This window comes from Adelges cooleyi, unplaced genomic scaffold (genome assembly GCF_023614345.1).
Source record: "Adelges cooleyi isolate 19-005CV unplaced genomic scaffold, UGA_ACOO_1.1 ACOO_flye_CR_arks_rails_tigmint_CR_PRNA_17, whole genome shotgun sequence".
Classification (NCBI taxonomy): Eukaryota; Metazoa; Arthropoda; class Insecta; order Hemiptera; family Adelgidae; genus Adelges; species Adelges cooleyi.
Genome location: NW_026095827.1, coordinates 605,091 through 623,708, shown reverse-complemented (window position 1 = coordinate 623,708; position 18,618 = coordinate 605,091). Strand labels below are relative to the sequence as shown.

Below are 18,618 nucleotides of genomic sequence, written 5' to 3'. Positions count from 1 at the left end.
AAGATATTTGCGAATTTACCATGTTTGCGTCTCTGCACGTAACCACAAGAACAACATAATAATTGTCAGTAGGAATTTTAAGGATTTGTTTAATACAATTTTTTTAGATTTTTACGAACATAACAATAAAATTAGCTAAAATGGTTCAGTTGTTCTCAAAGTGATCTCCAACGAGCTTAACGGTTTTTCTTCGTTCTCCCCTAGCGCCCATGAGTCCCATAAGAAGCTAAAAAAATGTATTGAAAATAAATTCGAACTTGACCATTTTTTTAGAAATACGCCCTAGACTTATAATATCTCATAAATTATTAACCATGTAAAACTCAAATAAATAAAATCAAAGTGTATTGGTATTAAAAGAAGCTTTGTTCTTTAGATTAGAAAAATCGGATTTTTTTATAAATAGATCCCAATGAATCAATCCTAATCTTAATATTTGTTTGGTATTACCTTCTATAAATGAATATCGTAATAAAATTATTTATATTACGTGTTTGTTTAAGTTTCGTTGAATCAGACTTCGATTTAACACATATTCAAAAAAAGAAACATCAATTAGAAAACTAAACACCGTTGCTGAAATTAAACAGGAGGTCGATGAAATTGACAAAGATTGTTTTTTTGTGTCTGAGGTAGAAAATGAAGAATACCAGGAGTTAGCAGACATCAAGGACGACGATGTGCAACTTCATTACATCAAGTAAGAATTGAATAAATATATATATATATTGTACATATTATATATTAAGTTATTATCATAATATTTTTATAACTATTATTTTTTGCAAAACACTCATTAGTAATATGAAATACAATCAAATTCAAACTGAAGAATTTCCATTCAGATCGATTGAACAATGCATTATTTCACACACAACTGAGAAACCATTTCAATGTGAATTAGGCTGGGAGATATCAACATCTGGGGATCTAAATAAGCACAAAAGGCCACAAACAGGCGAGAGGCTTTTTCAATGTGAGATATGCAAGAAGACATTTTCACAATTTGTAGTTCTGAAAACCCACATAAGAAGACATAATGGCGAAAAGCCTTTTCAGTGTGAAATATGTAAGCAGAAATTTTCGAAAACTGGAGATCTAATTAAGCACAAAAAGAGGCATACGGGTATAAGGCCTTTTCATTGTAAGATATGTAAGAAGACATTTTCAAAATCTGGACACCTTAAAACACACAAAAGGACACATACCGGTGAAAGGCCTTTTCAATGTGAGATATGTAAGAAGACATTTACACAATCTGGGGATCTAAATAGGCACAAAAGGACACATACTGGTGAGAGGCCTTTTCAATGCGAGATATGTAAGAAGACATTTTCACATTCTGGAACTCTAAGTAAGCACAGAAGGTCACATACTGATGAGAGGCCTTTTCAATGTGAGATATGTAAGAAGACATTTTCACAATTAGGAAATCATAAAAAGCATATAATGATACACTTGGGTGAAAGGTCTTCAGTGTCAATCATGCCGAAACATGTTCGGAAATCTAGACCGTCATGAAATTTTGAAAACTGTTGTAACTTGTTCTACTTTGTAGTAAATATGTATTTTTTGTAGACGTTTTACTATATGTGTTATGCAGTTGATCAAGAAAAAGCTTTTAATTACTTTTTTAAACTCTATTTTCATTATTTTATTTTTTCGACTTCCGCTCTCCATAAATTACTTCTTGTCACAATATTTGTGTTTACTTTCCTACCACCGATTTAAACTTATTTTATTTAAATAGTTCATTTTTATATTCTATTTGTTTTCTTTCATTTTTTCTTTATTAGATTTATATATCATTGTCGACTTGTATACATTTTCCGAATAAATCGTATTTTAGTTATATAGACAGGTCTATTATTTTAAAAAAAGGAAACTGGTTATCAATCTTAATAGAAAATAGAATTAATTAGTTACTTTAGAATATAGTCAACAATATGATATGATATCATCAGTTGCAACTTTTGTAGAACCTAATTTTTTATATTTTTGCAGTCAATTCACAGTTTTAATGTAAATGAAAATAAGAATTAAAAAGTTTAGTTTCATACTAAATTATTTATTTTATCAACCATTATAGTGCAATGTTTTGTTCAAAAGAAATATCTACAATGTTATCTAGTAAAGGGCGTTTATAGAGTCTTCTAAGTTTTGTTAGTTCTTTTAATTATACCTATAGAACAAAATTCGTACTTGAAAGGTACTTTTTTAGGCTAAATATCTAAAAAGTGTACATCTTCTCTTTAAAATAAAAAAATACGCAAACAAATTTTTTTCAACTTAAAATTACATTACGGTATAACTTTTTTTTTAAGTAGTCAAATTATCTTAAAGGTTAGGTTAAACCGGGCCGCTTTTCTTTCAATATTTTTATATCGGTCCTGAAAGGACAAAGTAGATGTTGTGTGAACTAAATGTTTTTAATAACAACTTCAATATTATTTATTATTAATATTTAGTCAATTTTTAAAATATTTTATAATGAAAAATACCAAAAAACCTAAGTTGAAAAATTAGATGATATTCTTTTATACTTTTGTATGACTACTTGGTGAATTTAGCACTAAAGTTTTTATTCGCGCAATCACTACAAATTACCGGGAAATACCGTCCTTTGAAGTATAAATAATATTATTTTATCCGCTAGTCCTGAAATTATATATTAAGTTACCTACTCCTATATTTTTATATGTGGCCTTAAATGCAAATTTTGACCAATATTCTTCCTTAGTGTAGTCAATGATTCAGTTATTAAAATTATATCATCTGGGCAGACATAAAAAAATTGTATATAAGAACACATTATTGCAAAACAAAAACATATTTTGTAGCTCACATAAATATAAATAATTTTTGTCAGTGATTGTTATGATCTTACAATAATTTTGTTTTTTTTTTGTTATTTGTATAAATATTATAATAAAAGGCTAAAAAGTTTGATAAATACTGTAAAATGTATCTTCAACTATTTTATATTATTATAAAAAGTTTAATTTAATACTTCTAAGATTTGCCTTGGGATAATATTTTAAAATAATAGTTCTGTATTTAAAAATTAGTATTTAACCAGATTTGATATAAAAATAAATAAATCAGAATTATAAAATGCTAATCCGTATTCCGTACATCAATATCGCTAAAGTGAAACGTTTTTGAGAATTACATGTGCTTAATAGGAAGCGCACTATCTGATTTTATCTTATCTGTGGCATAAACAACCACGATTAGCCGTTTGTAATACATCATTGCGAACAAAATAAAATAACAGCAGACACACACTGTAAATTTACGATTTGGCATACTTGTACCTACTTGTTAAGTATGCGTTTGAAAGTAAACAACTTGTTTTCATTGAACTGTTCACAGAGAAGTAAACACCTAAGTCGTCGCGTGTATAATTTAATAGGTCGATAAAAAAAATAAGAATGTAGAGAAAAAAATTGCAACAACAACAAATAGGCCGCTTTTCTTTTGATGCGAACAACACTAATTCTAGTTGATTAGCCTTTATAAAACTTTTTATAAAAACTAAAAACTCTATCGCGTTATGTCGCAAAAAGAGACGTGAAATATACTCCATAAGCTTAAAAAAAATCTCAAAAAAAATTTATTTTACCACTACTTAAATTGTTAGTGATTATCTTCGAAAAAAAAACCTTGTCACAACAAAATAATAACTACAAACATTATTTTTTGAATTGTACATTATTTGTACGTTTACTTAAATAATATATTTCCCGGTAATCACGAAATATAATTAAGTTTAGTAATAGTTTTTAATTTATACTTCCTGAAATAGTTTCCTTATTTTCGCTTCGATCCTCAGCCTAGAGATGCTATTGGTTTTACTATGATGTGTGCTTTTTTTAAGTCTGTGTAGAGTGTAACCCTTTCAACACTGGACCAATTCCATCGAGTAGTAACTCTATACATTACAAATCTTATCTAGTTTGTACATGACGGGGGGGGGGGGAAGAATTACACGAATGTTCAATTTTCAACTTTTACTGGCTGTCTGGTATGCCTCTACTATTAGTTAATTATCTGACACACTCATAAAAGAATGAGCATCATTAGTCTATCAGGCATCGAAAACATTAAATATTAAACAAATTAAAAACAAAATAGAAATTTCATTATTTATTTAGAATATACGACACCAGGCAATATTTTAAAACGTAATATAATTTTAATTGAAGGGTTATAATATGACATTAAATAAAATATTGTAAATTATTGAAATACTTGAATTAATATTTTTACAATAAAATACCAAGAAGTAAATTTCGACAGTGTCACATTGTCCTGTTTTCAGGACGTATCGTGAGTTGCATGTACAAAAACATTGCAGCGCTCATTGAATGACCGTCTAGAAAAAAAATATTGTTTGTTTTATAATGCGCCGTACGTTACCTATTATTAGTTAATTCGGAAAATTACTATCGGGATCATATTTTGTCTTCAAAATGAGTTCAGCGTCTTCTCCAGGAAAGTAAGTACTAGCGAGCTGATTAAATTCCAAAAAGTTTAGCACACCGTCCTTGTCCTTGTCGTACAAAGAGAACTGCCATATATGTTCCCTAACTTGTCTACTAGTCAATAATGGCGCCTAAAAAAAAATCAACATTTCAATTAATAAACAGCTAACCGACCTAATCAAAAGTAAGACCGATGTGATACTGCACACAAGCGTAATCAATATATATTATACTTAGTAACATTACATTGTTGTCGACATCTTCATTGTGCTCTGCCCAAAAGACTAAGAACTCTCGTAACTCCTCTGCAGCGGACCCTATAAGCAGATTATTAAACTTTGTTCTTATTCTAAGATGGATATATTATTTGAAATGGATACAAGAAATTTCATGTCGTTATTTTCGCTTTGACTTTCACCGAGTGATAAGAGATAAATCAATGATAAGAGATATGAGATAGATAAGAGAGAAGTGATAAGAGATAACATATCCGTGATTCAATGTTTACCTGTGGAGCGGATTCTTTTTTTGTTAAATTTTAATTATGCTTAAAATAATATAATTAAACATTATATTATTGCTTACGGACGGGCTCGAATTCCAATAGATGTTTATACTCATCGGAAACAATATGTAACTTCTGAAGTAACTCGTTTTGTTCTCGAGTAATAAGGTGGTTCAAATGAGATCTATACAGAGCGAAACATTTTTCTATCTGTGTCTTGTCTAGACCTTTACCCTAAAAAAATAACAGGTATGTAAGTGTACTGCCATCTTTATAATACAGCAGCATTTTAAGCGTGCGTACTAGGACGAATACAATTTGGTTTTACGGCTAACCGATTTCTTACTTCTGGTTTATATTTCAATATGGCCGCCAAGAACTTTTGTGCGTTAATTGATTTGACATCTAAAAATAAGTTAAAAATTCTCATGTTATTATTAAACTTCAAGCACATAGTCTATAAATCTTTACTATTAAATTCGTTCTTTATTTTATCCTTAACGTGACGTTCAAGGTTTAAACCGTTGTCAATTAGGTTCTTTAATTCGGCATAGGTAAGAAGCCCGTCATGGTCAGCTTTTTGGTCTTGTACGGTAAACATTCTCACGAAAAGTCTTACTTCATAAGTAGTCAAACCGTTTTCCTGATATTAAATAGAAACAAAATAAAAGTAATATTTATTCATTATTTTTATGCTTTTAAAAAAAATATATATAAGTAGATATATTTATTATTTTGGTATTACCGCCCAGTAGTCAGATTCCTTTTCTACATTGGCCAAATTTATTAATAATTCCGGCATAGCTTCATCATCGGTCACAGATGTTGTTGGTTCTATTGTAATATATCTTTGATTAATAAAGTTCAGTTAAAAGTATAATTATTTACCTTAACCCGGTTTTAAAGGTAAAAAGAACCTAAATAAGAACCATAAACATTTTCTTAACCATGAAAATCATTTATACCATATTGAATAACGCTGAAAAAGAGGTGGTTGGTGGAGAGATAGCATAGTGATAAGTTTGTATAGGCGCTAAGGTGATAAAAGGGTGGTGAGTATATTGTAAAAAGTCTGAAACGCCATAACACAAAAAAAGTTTGACCTAATAGCTTCCCATGTATCCAGCTTCGTCCGGGTTAATAGATACAATTGCAATATCTGATTTCTGAGAAAATTACTTTTAGGTCATAACGCATAAGGTCGTGAGTTTATACAAATATCCGTTCAGTTTTTACACGTTCAAACAACTATTCTGTGAAAAACTTATTTGGGTTACGTTGAAGTTTCGAACATTAAAAAAAAAAAATGAGCCAAAACGGTCAAGCCGTTAACAGTATTTAATTTTGATTTATATATTGTATAATTCGCAATTAAATATCCCCCCCCCCCGCTATGGTCCATTAAATATAAAAATGATCAATATCAAATAAAATGTGTTATTTAGTACTACTTTAACGGTTTAAAATGAAATCATGAGTTTTGACCATTTTTTAATTACACAAAAATAAAGCCCTCTCAGTACTGAAAATTCAAAGTTTTGTACAACCAGTCATGTGTAACTACTATCTGTGAGAAATACAGGGTGTAATGTAAAGTTCTACCAAGCTTTAAATGACACATTTAGGATGCTCTATGAGTACAGTAACTGATAACCCTTTATTTTTATTTTAAAATTATTTAAAACTAAACTCGTATCTAAAAATGGTCTTAAGAAATAAATCATTTCAAATTTGAAATCGGGAGGAAAAATCTCGTTTAATTGATATGTAACATGATTTGTTGGTATCTGGCCACATATGCGTCCACCGAGTGGCCACTGAGTGGCCGGCATGTGACCTAAACTAACATATGGCACGTGACACACCGTTTTTGGTTAGAATTTTATTCTCAATTCTGCGGTGCCTTGAAAATTATTTTATGTTAAATGATGTGTCGCATGCCATACGTTGGTATTAGTCACATGCCGGCCTTTGGACGTATGTGAGACCAGATCCCAAAAAGTCATATTAAACATCAATTCAACAAGATTTTTTTTTCCTTATTTTAAATCTGGAATATTTTTTTTCGTAAAACCATTTTTTAATGAGACACGAGCTCTAATTTAAATAATTTTAAAAAAATATATATTTATAATTTTTTTTGTACCCATTGAGCATCCTGAATGTTACATTTGAAGCTCGGTAAGACTTTACGTTACACCCTGTACATTTATTAGGATTCCAAGTCTATTTTTTGAAGAGTATTTGGTATATTGTTAAATTTGTTACTAAAAATAGCATTTTTTTTACTAAAATTAGATAACTTCTTTCATCCGCTTCGCCTACTTTCTGTTAGTTGTACACCTCTAAAATGTAGAATATATTAACAGAATAGGCCAAAAAACCCAAGTTATTATGTCCGCTCCAAGGAACCTCTCAACATGTCTATCAAATCTTTAATCTTTTATCTCTTATTTCTAACGGAAAGTGAAAGAATAACGTAAAAATGGCGACAAAACATTTCTCGTATACAGCTAATCAACAAATCTATTTAAACAAATTTGCAAATACCCACATGACTGGTATTGCTTCACTTTAAAATTTCAGTATTTAGAAACCCTAAAGTAAGTAATAAAAGGGAAAAACTCTTAATTGTTTTTGAAACCGTTATAGTATTACAAAATTATGTGGGTACCTATCATAACAAAAAATGCCCAATTTTTATTTTCATGATCATTTTGCCCCCCTCATATCCTTTGTACTGCATATTTGGGCACTCTACACACTGCTATCGTTTATGTGTAAATAAAATAACATTGTGTATTTTAATACATGTTAAGTTAGAACATTACTTTCTATGGACTGGATAATGTTAAATTCATTATTACTTATATTGTACTTCTCCGCCAATTGAACACATGAGTTGATTTGTCCCATGCTTAGTCCAATACTCTGCAAATCATCGCATACGCAATTTAATATTGTTTGGTTTTTGTAAAAATAAACATTGACCTTATACTATATTGCTTATTAAGTATTTTTATTATTATTAATATTATTAACTGTCTTTTACTTACCCGCACTGCCGTAATGAAGTATAACGCGCAAAACAAAAGAGAAATTTTGAAATACATCCCGTTTTATTTTTTTATTTACTGGAAACTGAAATTCACTTACGAGTCGAAGAAACGATTTTTGCTACTGAAGACAATAACAATGACGATGAAATACACCTACTATTTTTTTTTTTATTTACTCGAGTATACGTCAAAACTATACCTTAGTAGATATTATCGATTATGAGTATGTATGTTGTTTATGTAAATCGATTTTTTTTCTCTGCCTCGCTCTTACACATGTGTCTAACTTACCATTACACTTAGTTCTAGGTACAAATCAAAACTGTTTTCAAAGATGCCAATTAACTTTACACCCGTTATCATAGATTCCTAGATAGTCATTCTACTATTCTTATACGAGACCTTTCACTATAAAATATGCTTACAACTCTCCCAAAGAGCTAAAAGTTAAGTTTTGCCGTGATATTCTCTCGCCTTCAATAAGAATCAAAACCGGCGGCCTCTTTTTCTCATGCATTCATTGTCTATAAATCGCTTGTGTCATCATACTTATTGTACTAAGCTAAGTAAAGAAATGCCTACTTCTTCAAAAAATAGTCCTGTCAAAAAAACATCCAGTACTGCTCTTTCGCCACCAATAGTTAACAGAAACAGATACAAACCTTTACAAACTCAAAATGACACAAACATTGATTCGGATAATGACATCGATTTATACCCTCCATAGGTAAGACAAAAAATACCACCTCTCTATATTTATGTCATCACTAAATTTATCGAATTCCGAAATACAATAATTCCAATGTTAGTTCACGATTTTAACATTGTTAACAAAAATCAGTTTTTGAAGCCAAATCTCACCTCCGCTGATGATTATTGCATACTGCATTATTGCATTACCTAATAAATGTGTTAAATGTACTGCAGACCGCCACTACTCAAACTTACCCAAAGACAAATCAACACCACCCACCTGTGTTAATTGTCAAGGTAATCACCCGGCCAATTACCGTGGCTGTACGGCTTAAAAGCAAATAAAAAACAAAGCCATAAATAGAAAACAAAATTTTAATTCTAACAAACAAAGTGTTCCAAATGACAAAAACAACAAATTTCGGCCCTCCACGTATTCATGAGTTTTTACATTTAACCCTTCAAGTCAAAACAATGCAAATCCACGTTCTACCGATACGTATGCTGAAAAAACAAAAAAATAAAAACATTTTTCTCAAAAACCTTCATCATTTTTAAACTCTCAGTCCAACAACTCTAATGAATTAGTACAACTATTAATCCCTACTGTCAATACTTTAATATCAGAAATCCTAAAAAAAGTCATCGAATTTATTCGAACTCTCCTAACTCAACTAAATAGCAATCAGAGTTCATAATTTAAACTCAAATTTAGTTATCATAAATTGGAGTGCAAATGGTCTTAAACAAAACAGAAACACTTTTGCAGCGTTTTTTAATACACATAATGTTGATATAGCTTGTGTTAGTGAAACACACTTAGTCAATACTGATAAAAGTAATTGGATATTTTTTTTTTGTCAAAATACATAATTTTAATAATATTATTAATTTATAAAAAAAAAATGATTTTATTAGACGTTTGCGCGTTACAATGTACGTGGCAATGGTAACCACGTTGTATATGATTATGTATTTACTATACTAATAATTCTATCAAAATTAAAATGAGAAATCTTACAGACTATAGAGAATTTTTATAGATTATTATATCTATAATCTAATGTCTAAAAAAAAAATTGTTACAAGCATTGTAACAATATTTATTATTGTAATTTTCATCATTGAGTATCATTGAGTATATATTACAATATATACTCAATTTTTTCATTATTGAAAAATAATAGGTGTAGAATATGCGTGTCCATGGTGATTCATTTTAATTTTATATTATTTTGTCTTTCGTAAAACTTACAAAATGTTACTTGGTATTGTTTTTTTAACGGTCATACCAATTTTAATGGTGAGCATCCCCCCCCCGCCTAACAACCCAACTTGAACCTCCTTTCCCCATAAATCCGGCTCTGTTTTAAAATGTTAACAATACAAAATGCATAAATCATATTAAACCTACTAAAATTTGGTTAGGTCAGTCCTTAAATATGCTTTTATTTTAAATTATAACATAGTCTCTTTGTCAATTTTGTAAAATCGACAAAATTCAATCGATCCAGAAACGATTATCCTATATTTTTTACTTTTTAAAGTTTTATGAAAATAAAGCCAATTGTTAAATCGACTGTTAAATACTATGTTGGCAAAATTTAAAAATTGTTTGCGTTGAATTTAAATGATATATTTTTAAATATATTTTACAAATAAATACCTATATCATAAATTGTATACATATAATAGACTGTCTTGAAAAATTATGATTGGTTTCATTTAATGTACTAAATATTAATAGGATTTTATAAGCAATTTAGTGTTTCTCTATAATTGTAGTTGTAATTGGTAAATAATTAAGTTTAAAATAAATAAGTTTAATGCATATTGTTGTACATATTTAAATAAATTGCCTCATTAGCGTAAATTTATTAATATTATAAGTACATTATTGTTATTATTATTAAAAAAACGTTAATTTTCAACATAGTGTTATGAACAATTTTATCAATCGGCGGTTAAAATGTCGTTTAATCTCGGTTTAAGATTAATCGGAGATTAAAATAATTCTGAATTTATCAACCAAATTTAATCCTAGCTTAAGTAAACTGGGTTTTACGAACAGAAGATTTATTTATTACTAATTATTAATTGAAGTAAGTTACAACGTTAAAATAAAAATGTTGTTAACTTCATATTGGTAAATTGTATCTGCTAGCGGTGCTTAATTAGACATACTTCCCAATGTTGGATTTTAATTTTTTAAATATGTATGCATTTGTTGGCAAATTTTCTAGGTTCCTTGGGAAGGCGATTTTCAATTTTATATTTTGAAGACCTCCAAGGTTATTAGCTTCGGTGCGGAGTTGAGAAGGTATTGTTTTTACATTGATGTGTTTTTATATATTTTTTTTATTTTCTATTTTCGTGTCTGGACTCAGACGATATCTTGTAAACCCCTAAACCGATTTATTCGTGTAGCAACTCTATAGATCAGAAATCATACCTGGAAGGTACTTTACCGGGACAAAAATTTAAAAAAGTCACCCCTTCCCCATCAAAATCGAGAAAAACACCTAAAAAATGTACAAATTTTTCAACTTAAAATTACGATGCTCTATAACTTTTTTTTTAAATAGTTGAAAATGTTCCGAATTTATATGAATTGTTCTTCAATCATAGTACTATCGATAAACATTAACAAACCAAAAAAAATATCATTAACCTTTTCCCTTAGAAGGGATAGAATTTTTTTCTTTATTTCACTTTTTCAAGCAAAGTTTTAGAGATTTAGATCTGAAAATTATACCGAAGGTAGATATCTTAAATGGAACTATAACATATACAATTTTCTCAAAAATCCGTAGTCAAATTTTGTTTTTATTAAGGAAAACCCCCAAAAATAGGGTAAATTTACACTTTGGCCGTAGTCAGTTTCTAGGTTGCTATGTGTGTGTGTGAATCAACAGTCAACAGGTGATGAAAATATTTTCATTATATTGTTAATTACGATATAATATGGGTAACTATGACAGTACATTTTTATAGACAGACGATTAACCCTTATCGTATCCACCCCGCACAAGACTAAATATTTCATTTTTAGAACATTATTGCTGGTCCCACGATATCTTCTAAACCACTATAACTAGTTTGAACATACTTTCCACAGATTCGCATCGAAGCGTTTTTCCGAAAGTGATTGTATCACTTTCAGTTTTAATAAAATCTGTAGACCTATAACCTCTCCGTCCCCACTATGCCCCGACGCCACTGTACTGGCTTTTTTAAAATTATTTTTGAAAATTCAGTGATAATTCCCATACTTTAAAAATTAAAATCCAATACTGAAAAGTATGTCTAATTAAGCACCGCTAAAACGATAAACGTGAAACGTGTCTTAAATATTAACGGAAAAGTATTTATTACGGTCAGTGTTTATCTATCCACTCTGTATTTGAATACGACAAATACTAATTATTATTATTATTGTTATACTTTTAAAGGCGTTGTGGAAGTTCTGTCGTCTCACGAAGTCCACAATTGATTTTCCTGTGGCCGTCGAAAAATCTCTGCGGTTAAGGTCAGGCATCTCTTCTCAAAATCCATTTAACTTACCCGTGTATTTGTATATAGTAATATTAGCACAATGTTTAGATACTTTGTTAATGAGTAAAACATTATACATTTGTTTTATAATTTGGGGGCTAATTTTGTGTGCTTAAAATGTATATACATTAATTGACCTAAAGTATTGCCTTTTGTTGACATATTATTTTAGCGTTCAACATTCTGTGTTGTTAGACCGTTTTTTAAAGGAGTTTATTGTATAAGTTCTTTTTTTTTTGAGTTGATGTTGGTGTAGATATAACTTATTAATACACTTAATCTTTATAATAATAATAATAATATTGTCAAATCATTTTTATTGGAACTAATTTTTCATTTAATAGGTGATTAATATTATAATATCTGAGGCACGTCAACATTTCATTTACTATTTCATTATTTATAGAAGTGTTCGCTCCACCCTAAAAAAAATTTTACTACTGCTATTTTTTTTTTTTTATTGATAATACATAATAAAAAATAAAATTATTTTAAAATTCAATTATTATCATTTAGTAAGATTAATTGTTGGTTAGCCATCTAAAAATATGTCTCTGTAAGTATCAAATAATACAGGTGTTTGATGCACTGAATATTATTATTATCATGTAACTGTCCATATCTAAACACTTAAAAGTTAATATAAGGGTGTGTGTTAATTTTAGTCAGTTATTGTTGTAGGCAATTAAATTGAATTTACAAATAATTAACACCAATTTAGATAATTAAATTAAACTCTTATATTTATTAATTAATTTATATATGGTAGTGCTCTAATTACATTCTTATACATAAACAACATATACTAACTACATACGCATATATTTAACTTTTTACAGTGTCTGTTGATTTCCATGCCTGCCGAAAATTGATAAGAATGTCAAATTGTATGCAAGATCACTTTGCTGATGTTACAAACTCATTTAGCTATAAAACTAATAACTTATTTACATTTTTAACTGCCAATTTTAAAATAATTGTATGATAGTTGATGTAAAATATTTCAAGATGCATTTTCAATATTTTTCGTACTGTAATTCGAATATTGCACTTTGGTTGGATTAGATTAACTTATAATTTGTGCTATTCATTATATTATAACTAATTTAGGTACATTTCATTTATTTTTTACTCTTGAGTTCACAGGATACACAAACATATAATTTTTCTACAATTTTGGACTTCTGATAAACCAGCAGACCTCTTAAGTATACCGCGTGTAGCTTTCATGATTAAATTCTAATATTCTAAACGTACAATACCAAATACTGACATTGATATGATTTCTCAACAAATTACGATTCTAATGACCAATATCTAGACATGTAATATAGTATAGGTACTACGCTTATTACATAATGAAAAATAAAATTATATTGACATTTTTAATTATGATCATTTAGTAGGATGAACTGTTGGTTAGCCATCTAAAAAAAATATCAATTTATGGATTTAAATGTATGGATTAAAAAATATGAATGTATATTAATTTATCTATTACATAGAAAATATGTCACCGGATAAGTATAAAATAATATAGGTATTTGATTTGATGCACTGAATATTTTTATTATTATTATTATGTAACTCTCCAGATCTAAAAACTTAAAAGGTTTGCATCGAAACATTTTATTTAACCTCTCTTTGGACGTTTTTATAAGCACTGTCGTCAAATAGTCAATCAAAAATCCAAATAATGTTTTTATCACTCTTCACTTCTTTCCGGACATTCGATATTTTAGCCTATCGGCCTCTAGACATTACGTTCTCTTTTAAACCATCGCTTACTAAACCCTTAAGTAAGCAAAACCGGACACTTGATCTTTAACTGACTGATTTTATACATTTATTTTAATCTAATGATGCAAGGAGCGCCAGCTACTCAAATTTTTATAGTTACATAGATCGTTTCTGATCCGACAAACAGCTTGACACACTACAGTTAAACAGTTAGCTTGGAAAATATTTTCTTGAACCTAGGTATGAATTCTGATAGCTAGATATATATGATACCTATCTATAGACATATAAATATAGGTACTATGAATTATAACGACATTACTTCCACATACCGTGGCCGGCCTGTAAGAATAGGAGATTTATTCGACCAATATCTAGATATATAAAATAGATGAGTACTACGTTTTAAAAAGTTTTGTTTCAAATAGGTACACCATACCAGACCATTTAGCCGGCTGACTTCTGAACATTTCTTTCTATTTTAAACCATTGCTTACTAAGCCCGTGAAGTAAGTAACACCAGATACTTTATTTTCAATATATCATTCAAATTAAAAATAAAAATAAATTGTACTTTAAGCAAGTAGCACACTCGCCTTATTATTAGTAGGACGTTTCTGATCTGACAGATAGCTACACAGGTAGCTCACACTACCGTTAATAACAGTACTTAGCTTGCAAAACACTTTTGCTTCTAAATGCAAAAAACCCATACTATGTTTAAAATAAGAAGCGACCTCGGCGGCTACTCTAAAAAGCACCGGACACTCGCTTTTTAACCGACTGACCTCTAGACATTCAATTTGAATTTAAACAATTTTTTACTCTAACCGGCGAGTAAGCAGAACTGTACACTAGCCTTATAGCCTCTAGACATTCAAATTTAATTTAAACCATATTTTTACTTTAATCGTTGAGCAGCACTGGGCAGTCGCTTCTTTAGCAGATCTGTTTCTTTTCCAACAAGTATCTAGACTGAGGTGGACGAGGCACCTAACACTACTCTTAACAATTCTCATCAGCACTTAAGCAATAGTGATTAGTGCCTTTGCCCAACGCCGTAACCGGGCACCCCCATCGGAATCAGTGTGCAAAGTAAAAAAATATTACCATTATTAGATTATCTAACATTACTAGTACATATGAATATTATAAACGAACGATTGCATAGCAGTGCCATTATAAATCAATTGAGGTCGGAGTATGAATAGTGTGTGTGTGTGTGGAAGTGCATGTAGTTAATGTAATTATAATAGAAAATATGATCTACACACACACACACTATAGGAAGTGGAACGAGAAATAACAGTAGCGATAAAGTGTAATACGGTTTGGATCACATATATATAGATTCACGTGAACACATACAGACAAATCATTCTGGCGACTAACGAAAAAAACAGCGTTAAATATAATTTAACGAAGAACGGGTACGTACCGAGTTAAAGTTGGACATTGATCGATCACGCCATACGCGGGGTGAATATATAGGGTCAAAAATGTGTGATTAAATTTGTAATTACTATTGCACAAGACGATCGCGCCGTGATTGCAGAAAGGCCGCGGAATGTACAATCTATTACCAGTAGTGCGGTGTATGGTAATTAAAAAAAAAAAAAAAACAGCAGACAGAACTATGATATAGATATGATATGCGTCAAAGTGTGGAGAATAAATAACAGGTCACAGATCGTCCGGATAAAAAAATGTGTAATCGCTGCGACGACTGTCCGGCGATTGCACTATAAGTACCGGCGCTAACGATAACCTTTCAATCTTTAGTCTTTCAACAACCGGAAAGCATTCATCCTAACACCACATACACACACACACACACAGTGAAAATGTCTCGGTCTTGTGCTGTATGCAAGTTCACGTTTGCTAGCCGAAGCAATATGCTACGACATCAGAGACGATTCAATCACTACTCGGGTATAAACGAATATGGAAATATCATTGAATAGATTAATATCGCCCTGACACGTTATTTACAGTTGGACCGCATCAACCCGGATCAATTCGGCAAACCCCCGGCGAAGGTAAGGAAAAAAGAAACAGATCAGTATTTATAGATATACAGGGTGTCCCATTTACAAAACACTAATCGATTTTTCTCCAAAAATACTTATCCAATCAATAAGTTGCTTATAAAAGACTTTTTAGAGTACAAAGGGGGACGTTAAAAAAGTTTTAAAAATAGGGTCCAAAATTCAAAATGGCTAACTTACGGTCAAAAACATGTTTTTTTTAAAAGGAAACCATGTATTTTTTGTTAACCAAACAAATGTTCTTATCAAAACTAACAGCTTTTGTTGGACATTTTTTTCGAAAAACCCATAATTTGTAAATTAAGTATCTTTAGCTATTTTAAGTTTTGATATTTTATTTTTATGCATATGGGTAACCTTGTCATGTGTAGTAACCTTGGTATGTGTGATAACCATGGGTTTTGTCTTTGTGATACACAGAAAAGAGGATAACGTTAACGATAAAGATAATGATAATGTAATGGTAAGGTTAGGTTAGGTTAGGAAATTATAAACATACCACAGTTACCACACATACCGTGGTTACCACACAAACCAAGGTTTCCACTCATACCAAGTTATCACATATACCATAGTTACTTCACAAACCAAGGTTACCACACATACCAAGGTTACTACACATGACAAGGTTACCATATGCATAAAAATAAAATATCAAAACTAAAAATAGCTAAAGATACTTAAATTACAAATTATGGGTTTTTCGAAAAAAATGTCCAACAAAAGCTGTTAGTTTTGATAAGATCATTTGTTTGGTTAACAAAAAATACATGGTTTCCATTTAAAAAAAACATGTTTTTGACCGTAAGTCAGCCATTTTGAATTTTGTACCCTATTTTTTAATTTTTTATAATGTCCCCCTTTGTACTCTAAAAGTCTCTAACAAGCAACTATTTGATTGGATCAGTATTTTTAGAGAAAAATCGATTAGTATTTTAAAATGGGACACCCTGTATGATTATAAGTTGTATATATATATATTTTTTTTACACAATCAAACATAACATTGGGATCTGGGTGATTACAGTGCACGTAGACTTGACCGTGGATGATGATGATGATGAATCCACCAATAGTATTAACAGTGAACCGAGTAAGTAAAAAAAAAATCAACAAAATAAATAGAACAATAATAAGAAAAGTGAAATATTATGGCACTGTCGTGTCATTACAGCGACCGCGTCTCAACACGCTGGACCTGGTCAAATCCATGTTGACGATGAAGGTTAATTAAAAAAGAAATACAATACTATAGGATGATTATAATAATTATGTTATTTAATTACAGTATGGATAGACTTGACCACAGAAGAAAATAGCGAAGCAAACAATTGTAGTAGTAACATCGGGCAAACGGGTAAACAAAAAAAAATAACGATTACATTTATCTAATATAACATTCATTCACAACTCGGCTAACACGTTCGCAATATATATATTTATCAGAAAGAGTACCAGCGACAGTGGATTCGATCGATTACAGCAGTGACGAAAATATCGGTAAAAATAATAATAATAATAATAAAAATATTCAAAGCAATAACAGTGTTGATCAATTTAGAATATATCGACGTATGGCCTCCGTCTCTGACTTATCACACAGGAACCGCCGCCGCCGCCGACACAGCGATAAGAACTGGTGGTGCAATGCCAATGGACGGTAAAAAAACAATAACACTAATTAAAATAACGCGAGCGGATAAGTACTAGTAATAAATATGATCTTATTGGTCAAATGGACACTAACGATAATATGCAATTACAAATTCCGAACCGTAAGAATACAACCAACACAATTAATAATATGATTACACGTATCAAGTGATATTTAATTATATATATATATATATTTATGTACATATATTATTCAACGGTTAGTAGTACAATCCGATTTTATTGGAATATGTACTTGGCTTTGCGGCACTTAGTATATTTTAGTATGCGTACACCGTGTCTGATTTTAGAAGCACTAGTATAAATCAAAAGAAATTAATAAGTCGAGATATGACTTTACATTTATTTAAATAACAATTTGCACCGAAATTATCATGATTGAAGCACTATTATATTCAATTATTAAATGATAAATTAATTTAAAACAAGTAGTAAAATGATAATTTAGTTACGAATTAATTTAAAATGAAATTATCAAATTAAAAAGTAAAAAGTAAAATACAAATTTTACCTGTTATTCAAGTTAATGTTGGAATTTAAAATAAATTAACAAACCGTGATATACATACAAATTTAATTAAAGGAACAAAGTTGGAAGGAAATTATCAATAGCGGTTATTGAATCACTGTTATAAATAATACTTAAATGAATTTTTTGATTGAATCAGTATTATATAGAGTTATGAAATGATAAGCAATTTAGTAAATAATTTAAAATAAACATTAAATGATAAATAGGGTATAAAAGGAAAATACAAGTTTTTTTAACTGATATTTGTGCGAATAATTAATTTAAAGAAATTATTAAGGTGAATTATATGTGTATGTATATATATATATATATATATATATATATA

The 18,618-nt window shown here is 29.7% G+C and overlaps 1 protein-coding gene and 1 long non-coding RNA gene across 2 annotated transcripts in view; both read left to right on the top strand.

Moving 5' to 3' along the window:
* Nucleotides 1-517: 517 nt before the first annotated feature.
* The window catches only part of LOC126833070 (zinc finger protein 239-like), a gene marked incomplete at its 5' end in the record, with an annotated part of 63,124 nt that continues 45,023 nt past the window's right edge, over nucleotides 518-18,618 (top strand). Inside the window, 2 exons of the mRNA XM_050564198.1 lie at nucleotides 518-700; nucleotides 1,275-1,453. Of these exons, the coding sequence (XP_050420155.1) occupies nucleotides 518-700; nucleotides 1,275-1,453 (362 nt within the window). The remainder of the gene's footprint in view (nucleotides 701-1,274; nucleotides 1,454-18,618) is intronic.
* Nucleotides 15,972-17,274, top strand: LOC126833083 (uncharacterized). The gene is made up of 3 exons (XR_007684841.1): nucleotides 15,972-16,078; nucleotides 17,115-17,180; nucleotides 17,262-17,274. It is a non-coding gene; the product is annotated as an uncharacterized LOC126833083 (long non-coding RNA).